General features: G+C 37.1%; 1 protein-coding gene across 1 annotated transcript; it reads right to left on the minus strand.

Annotated features, from left to right (window-relative positions):
* Window positions 1-2,504: 2,504 nt before the first annotated feature.
* Window positions 2,505-6,269, minus strand: LOC121886900 (homeodomain-interacting protein kinase 3-like). The gene is made up of 9 exons (XM_042397275.1): window positions 6,080-6,269; window positions 4,651-4,826; window positions 4,314-4,505; window positions 4,021-4,202; window positions 3,712-3,835; window positions 3,442-3,561; window positions 3,278-3,364; window positions 2,792-3,158; window positions 2,505-2,706 (listed from the first exon to the last, which is right to left on the minus strand). The coding sequence occupies exons 1-9, from the start codon at window positions 6,105-6,107 to the stop codon at window positions 2,600-2,602; spliced, it is 1,383 nt and encodes a 460-aa protein (XP_042253209.1). The 5' UTR covers window positions 6,108-6,269; the 3' UTR covers window positions 2,505-2,599.
* Between the last annotated feature and the right edge of the window lie 1,228 nt (window positions 6,270-7,497).

A 7,497-nucleotide genomic window follows, 5' to 3' on the forward strand; every position in this document is an offset into this window, starting at 1 on the left:
CCACTACATTTATTTGACAGCTTTAGTTACTTTTCAGATGAAGATTTGACACAATAGATAATATAACAAGCTTTTAAACACATTGTTAAAGATGAAACCAGTGGTTTCCAACCTTTTTGGCTTTTGACATCTTACAAAAAACAGTGTGTAGTCAGGGTCACATTTCAGATGTCTATGAGTTGTTAACAGCTCCACCAAATAGTGATTTCATCCCTCTAAACTTCTCACATGGTTTCATTTTAATAAATGTTCATATGATCCAATATTTCATCAAAAATCAAAGACAAAAACTGAAAACAGATTTGTGTATCAGAACTTGTTTTGAACTGTTTTTTCCTCTTTTGTCTCTCATTAATCATCTCATGAACCCTCAGATTTATCTGGTGACCCTTTGGAGGGGCCCAACCCCTAGGTTGGGAACCACTGGACTAAACTAGCTAACTGTATATAAAGTAGTTGAAACTAGCTCCACCTCCAGCAGCTACAACAGTAACATGCTGCTCTAACACTGATGCCTCAGTATTAATAATCTAATGATGTCATATATAATAATATATCAGTCAGAGGGACCAAACCACTACTTTTATTTTAGTACTTAAACTATATTTTGCTGCTAATACTTGTGCATTTTTACTTATGTAGGATTTTTCATGCAGGACTTTTACTTGTAATTGAGTATTTTTACATAGGTGTACTTTTACTTGAGTAAAGGATCTGAGTACTTCTTCCACCGCTGGTACACATCATGTGTAAATGTGGGTGTGCTTTTCCATTTTTACAAACATTCTGACATGACAAAGATCCGAGTTGGATCCAAACATCTTGATTAAATTTTGTGGCTTGGAGTAAGTGTGCAGGAGTTACCTTTTTTTATTGATGCTGCTTCTAAAAGACTTGCACCTATGTGATATGCATATAGCTACTCTTAAACACACACACACACACACATACACACATGCGCACACACATTATTTTTGGTGTAATATGTTATGTCTGCCTATATGTTGCTGATTGAGACACAGAATTCCAGACTAATCACATTTACTCAAATATATAGTTCTGTAATTCCCTTTACATTGCACAATACATAATTCCTACAGGATTTCACAAATGAATGAATGATACACTGTGTTAAGGATTAAACCACCAAACAGGATATAAAGTAGTTAAAATTAGCTCCATGTGGACCTGCTACAATGTTAAAAGTGCTCCCTCAGTAATTGTAATCTGATAATATGATGGTAATATATCACTCACTGTCAGGGGCCATTCTGCTGTCCAATGAGTACTTTTGATACTTTAAGTACATTTTGTTGCTAGTACTCCTGTACTTTTACTTAAGTTTTACTGGTAACATAGTATGTCTATTGTGTGTTATTGCTACTTTGACTTACTGTAAGTTAAAATCTGAATACCACCACTGACTTCCACACACAGGTATGCACCTTTTATCAGAACCAATTGGTCAGTTTTTTAAAACGTGAGTACTAATTGTCTGGTTAGTCCAAGAAATGCTCGTGCACATTTTAGGGTCAACACATCGATCAGTATTGCCACACCAGTGTCTGAGTGAATCCACCTATGTGCTATGGCTTTAAGCAGGCATGACAATGTAATATTTGATAGACAAAATATTTTAGTGAGTTATCCATACAATGTTATTGGTGACACCAGTGCTTTTCCTGCTATGTCAAGTCAAAATATCTGCTTGACAACATTCCCTGTTAGCAGTGCTGTCCAGAGTGCTGATCATAGGGCTTTTCCCACCTGAATCACACCAACAGTTTGCCTTTGCCAAAAGTGTCTAATTTACTACATTTGGTTATATACAATAAGTGTGATGTTGTTTGTTCTGTAATTATGTGACAGAGATTGAAATCATTCTACTATTTCTGTATTGAATTTCTGGGCGATGGGGGACACACATTTACTATACTTATGTTGGGATCATAAATTTGGCCAAATAATTAGACAAGTGATTTGTTTAATGCACTTTTGCTGACCAAAGCTGTACTTCAATTTTGGTAAAACCACTCCCAATCAATACTTCATATATCATATAAGGCAGTACGGTGACAGAGGTAGGATTACATTTTTTTGTACACGACACAAAACAAATAATATCTAATTTTCTCTCTCTCAGCTAAGTGAGAATGAAATACCATCCACAGGGTTACATCTCAATGTTCATTTCTGGGAAAAACTCAGACTCTTTCTTTTTGCATGTTAGAAAATATTGACCATATTTGACAAACAATCTCATCCCAAAGTTCATTTGCAGAAGTAGCTGCCCTGGAATCTTCAACCACATCTCATGGTCCTTATCAGCAGAGTTTGCTCAGTTGCCATGGAAACATTGATTTTCAAACTTTGCATGATTCTGAGCACCTCCAGGACTTTGCATGATGTCTATGCAGTATAAAAACCTGTATGTTCTGTGTATTTGTGCATTTTACTTCACAGTTATTTCTGTTACACTTTGCCTTATCTTCACACATCATGAACACATTTTTAACAGGTTTAATGACAAAATGATAAAATGAAAAATGAAAAAAATGATAAATCATGACTGATCATGTAGATCAGATGGTTTGCTTATTCATGGCATTTTGTCCTCACGGTGGAACCAGGAGACGACGGTTCGTCTCATACTCTTAAAGAACTCCTTGACACCACCGCCTCTCTTGTTGGTTTTCACTGTGACCTCTGAAAGCCACAAAGATGTATGTTGTCAGTTTGATCAAAGCAATAAACTCAAGAAGATCGTGAGGGCTTTAGACATGTGACTAACCAGGCTGGATCCCTGCTGCTTCATCCTCCAGCTTTGCCGAGACATTTTCTGGATGAATAAAAACTGTTTCCATATGAGGAGTCATGGTCATGGATGCAACATCGCAAAGTGCAAAAGAGTGGACACTCGTCTCCTGTGAGGAAAGCTGTTGACTGACGTATGCCTCAGCCTCCTCCATGTCAACCATCAGGTTTTTATCGTTTATACTTTGGCTGCTGTGAGCGTGCTGCTCCACAGAGAAGAATGGATGCTCCAGCACTTGAAGGGGTATTATTCGCCTATTTTTGTCCACCAGTAGCATCTTTTTTAGGAGGTCCACAAAGTTTCGCAGCTCATTCTGCTCAGCTTTGTTACCAAAACACATCCCCTGGAACAACAAGAAATTACAGTCAAAACAGGTCTAATAACTTTATTGGATACCAATCAAGATATCAATTTAAACCGAAGATATTATTGTTAAATGTCAGTTAACAGCTGACAACTTACCTCCTCCAACGTATCCAGAGAGCAGAAGTGAAAGAGTCTGGTGTCTTTGTAATAGTGCCCTGTCTGCCTGGCAAATAACTCAGGAGTCTACAAAGAGACAGACACATAACATTACATCAGATAGATAGATAGATAGATAGATAGATCGATAGATCGATAGATACCTTAAGTTTCCAGGTCTGCTTGTTATAGTTGCCCTCAATGCAAAAGAAGCGGGTGCTGTTTTGCCCACTGTTCAGCAAATAGTCTGGTGGCTGACCCAGGGTTTCCACAATGAATTTCATCTGGAGACACCATGCGCGCACACACACACACACACAGACAGAGATATTGTCATTTGATCTAGGTGCTGACGTCTCATTTGTAAATATACTTCATTGAGGACCTAATCCAGAATTTAGGGACTTTTTCCAGTCTGTAAAGAGGATGCTTACCATGTCATATTCGTGAGACCCGGGAAAAAGTGGGAAGCCCAGAGCAATTTCTGCGGCAACCAGACCGAGAGACCACATGTCTATTGGCTCCATGAAGACCAGACCCAGCATGACCTCCGGAGCCCTAAGCAAAGAGGAAAAGGAAAATCTTCAGTCACGCTGTCAGTTCTAAACCCTTATTTTTCCTGGGTAACATCAGCTCTGGCTCTTTCCCTGTGATTCTGTGTCTCACATTCACACACTTCCACACAGCCGGGAGCTCCCCAGTACAGCATCTCTGCCACATGACTCTCCAGTTGCTGCACTTACCTGTACCACAGTGACTGTACACATGACCCCGGGACAGCATCGGACACGTGGCGAGCCAGGCCAAAGTCAATGATCTTGACTTGCAGCACCTCCTGCCTACGGTCCACAACCATTATATTGTCAGGCTTTAAATCAGCGTGCATGATTTCCAGGGCCTCGAGGTGGAGCAGGGCTGTGGTCAGCTGACAACACACAATTATTAATTCTTGTTAGGTCAAGACAAAGTACATAGATATTGATTTCTCATTGCAATGGATACTTCCGAGAATAGTAAAGAAGGAAATCCAACATACCTGATGTATAACTGGGCGGACCTCACTTATGCACAGAGGCTGGAAGCTTCTCTGCTTCATATAGTCATACAGACTCAGGTCAAGAAGCTCAAACTTCAGACAAATGAATCTTTCATGGAAGAACAAGCCATTCCATCTTACGAGACTGCATTTGTCCTCATCCAGAGTCTGCAGTTGTTGGAGAATTTTTATCTGTGGAAGATTTTTATTGCTCACTGTCACCTTAAAGACAAACTGAATGGCAATCTTTTACTGTGGGGAGGTTTTAAGTATGTGATAGATGTAACTGCATGTAAGTTACGTGTGTTGTCCAGTTTCAGTTTTGTTTGTGCTCTACCTCTTCCAATGCTCGCTGAGTGAAATAGGGCTTGTCTTTGATTATTTTCACGGCCATCTTTGTGTCATTAACAATATCCACACACTTGGCAACCTTTCCAAAGCTCCCCTCCCCAAGAAAGGCCTGCACCTTGTAGCGTGAAGCCAGCAGGGTTCCTTTACATATTGGGAAAATATCTGTGGAAGAAGAGGAGATAGAGATGAGAGGAGAAAAGCACGACATGAAATTACATGTTGTCACATAGAGCATGACACAATCAACAGTACACCTAACAGCATATACGGCCAAAACACACAAGAAGTGTGTCTCAGGCCTTGTCATGCTGTCACTCATCTCTAATGCAAGTTTTCCTGCTTGTTTCCTGCTTTGTGGTGTACCTGAACACACACCTGCACATGTTTAAAACTTTGAGAAACTCCTTCACCACATAAATTATATCAAACACTTTGAGATCATATCTTTTGGGATAAAAGTTAGGATTCTTCTGTAGAAGCAGAGAAATAAACAAGCAAAATAATCCCTAACTCACCAGATAAGCGACTTCCAATAAGGCCAGTGACATAAAAGCTCTTTCAAATCAAAATGTCAATATTAAATCTTTCTCCAGGTTGCTTTAATTGCTGCAAACCTGAGAAACTGATGACCAAAGAAACTATATTCCACATATATTGTATATTTTTATCTCACTATCTATGTCATCATGTGTTGGTATTGCAAACATTTTTTGATAATAACCCAAACTTTTAACTCCAAAACACGCACAGCGAAGTGCAAACCAGTGGAAGCATAATAAATGCAAGTCCACTGACATGAATGAAAATCCACTATGTTTATTTCAACCTAAACATTTTCAGGTTTAGTTTTCTTTAAACCTAGAACTCTGTAATTAGCCATGTGACTTCCTGCTATTAAATTAAACAATTACCTTTTTTTTTCAAATATAAAAACATGATTTTATGAAATTGCTTCAGTTTTTTTTCTTCAAATTGTTAAAGCACCATGTACTCAAATTTTACTAGTGCATTTACTGACTACTTTTTCAACAAACTTTTTCTTGACAAATGAATCTCATACAACAAGGAAAAAATTATCAAGAGATATTTCCCAAAACAAATTAATGTTGATCTCATTAACATAGATTGCTCAAAGGCTTTACTCTATCACTATCTAAAACTAAAAAAGTGACCTTTCAACATTGATACATATACTTTATACTCATATTAATAGAATAATACACAACTTCTGAAACATTGTAATTGCGTACCTTAGAATAACTTTATTTCAAGACAAATGTAAGGATTATCTCTTGTTAAAGGCTTTATCAATATTGTTTAACCACATAAATTTGAGCTATATTCACATACAGAATTGAAGAATTTTTCTCAGTTTTTCAGAGTTTAAGACATATGACATTTTTTTACTAGCTTACCTGACATGTCACTCAATTCCATGGACATTTTTGAAGTAAATTCAATGCAAATTTAGTAATACGAACAAAAAGAACAAAAGAAAAGTCTCTCTGAGTAGATTTCTGTGAACTTTCAGTAGATGTGAGTTGAAGGACTGATTTGTTCTGGCAGCACTGTGTCTGTCTGTCTGTGGTTCTGTATCATCAGCGGGTTCCAGATCTCTGCAGCATCACAGTCTGTACAGTGTGGAACAGAACTCCTCTTTCACTGAGTTACATGTGTAATGTAATGTATATAACAATTACTGTCATGTATATAGGGATCATTTAGCAGGGATGTAAAGGGAAAATATATTCATCTATCTACAAATCAATATCAAGTCTGACAGTAAAACTCCATGGATGTGGATGGAGTTTCTTGCAGTTTTCTGACAGGGCCTCAATGGCTAGAAATGACTTCAGTTTAGTTCATTCTTTAATGTCTCACTTTGGAAATCAGTTTTGCAGCAAATAGACACATGAAACCAGAATCATTCATCAATAATAAGAATAAAAGAAGAAATATCACAAAAAGTAACACACAATAGAAATAAAAACAGTGAGAAAAATAGGTTTAAATAAAGAGAATAATTAAACAAATCAAAACAGTTAAAAAGCTTTTTTAAAATTTTTATTTTATTGCTAAAATGGCTGCAATAGATTTTCACTTTTTTTGTTCAGTTTGCCACAGCAGGGATGTTTGATACTCTCTCTGCACCACTGCCTTTAAAATTTCCAGATGATAGTTGTTTTGGAGTTTATGTTGTAACTTGATATCAGAGTTTTTGCTCTGCAGTGCTCATTTAAGAGGAGATCTTCATCTGTCATTTTCAACCCATTTAATGTCACTATCAATGGCAAATAGTGCCTGTGGGAAAATTACACAAGTAAAACTGGCACTCCAAAAAAAAGATAGCGTTGACAGTAAAAGCTGATGCATGATGATGAAAAGTGCTATTGTTAATGGATTTGAAGTATTTTCATGTTATAGGTGGCACTAAATTTTCCATTTACTGAATGAGAGCAGAGGAGAAAAAGTATAGTCAAACAACATGAAAAATCCAACTGAAGTACCTCCAAACTGTTCATCAAACTCTGGGCTGAACTCAGCTGCTTCAGTGAGGACAGCTATATAGATTTCTTTAATCAGAGTGACAAATGCAAATATAATTTTTTTTAAAGTTTCAAAAAACCTCATGTATTAAAACCATAGACTGTATAAAGATTAAAACATAACTGAACATAACCATGTGGGATTCTTCTTGTGATTATAACCTCCTTCTGTACTTCATTAATTATTGTATAGTGTAGTTTTCCTTACTTGTAAGGTCACTGGTCAAAACATGTTTATAATACTTGACAACAAGACACACAGAAAAACAAATATAACAGTACAATAC

The sequence above is a fragment of the Thunnus maccoyii genome, chromosome 2 (genome assembly GCF_910596095.1).
Source record: "Thunnus maccoyii chromosome 2, fThuMac1.1, whole genome shotgun sequence".
Lineage (NCBI taxonomy): Eukaryota > Metazoa > Chordata > Actinopteri > Scombriformes > Scombridae > Thunnus > Thunnus maccoyii.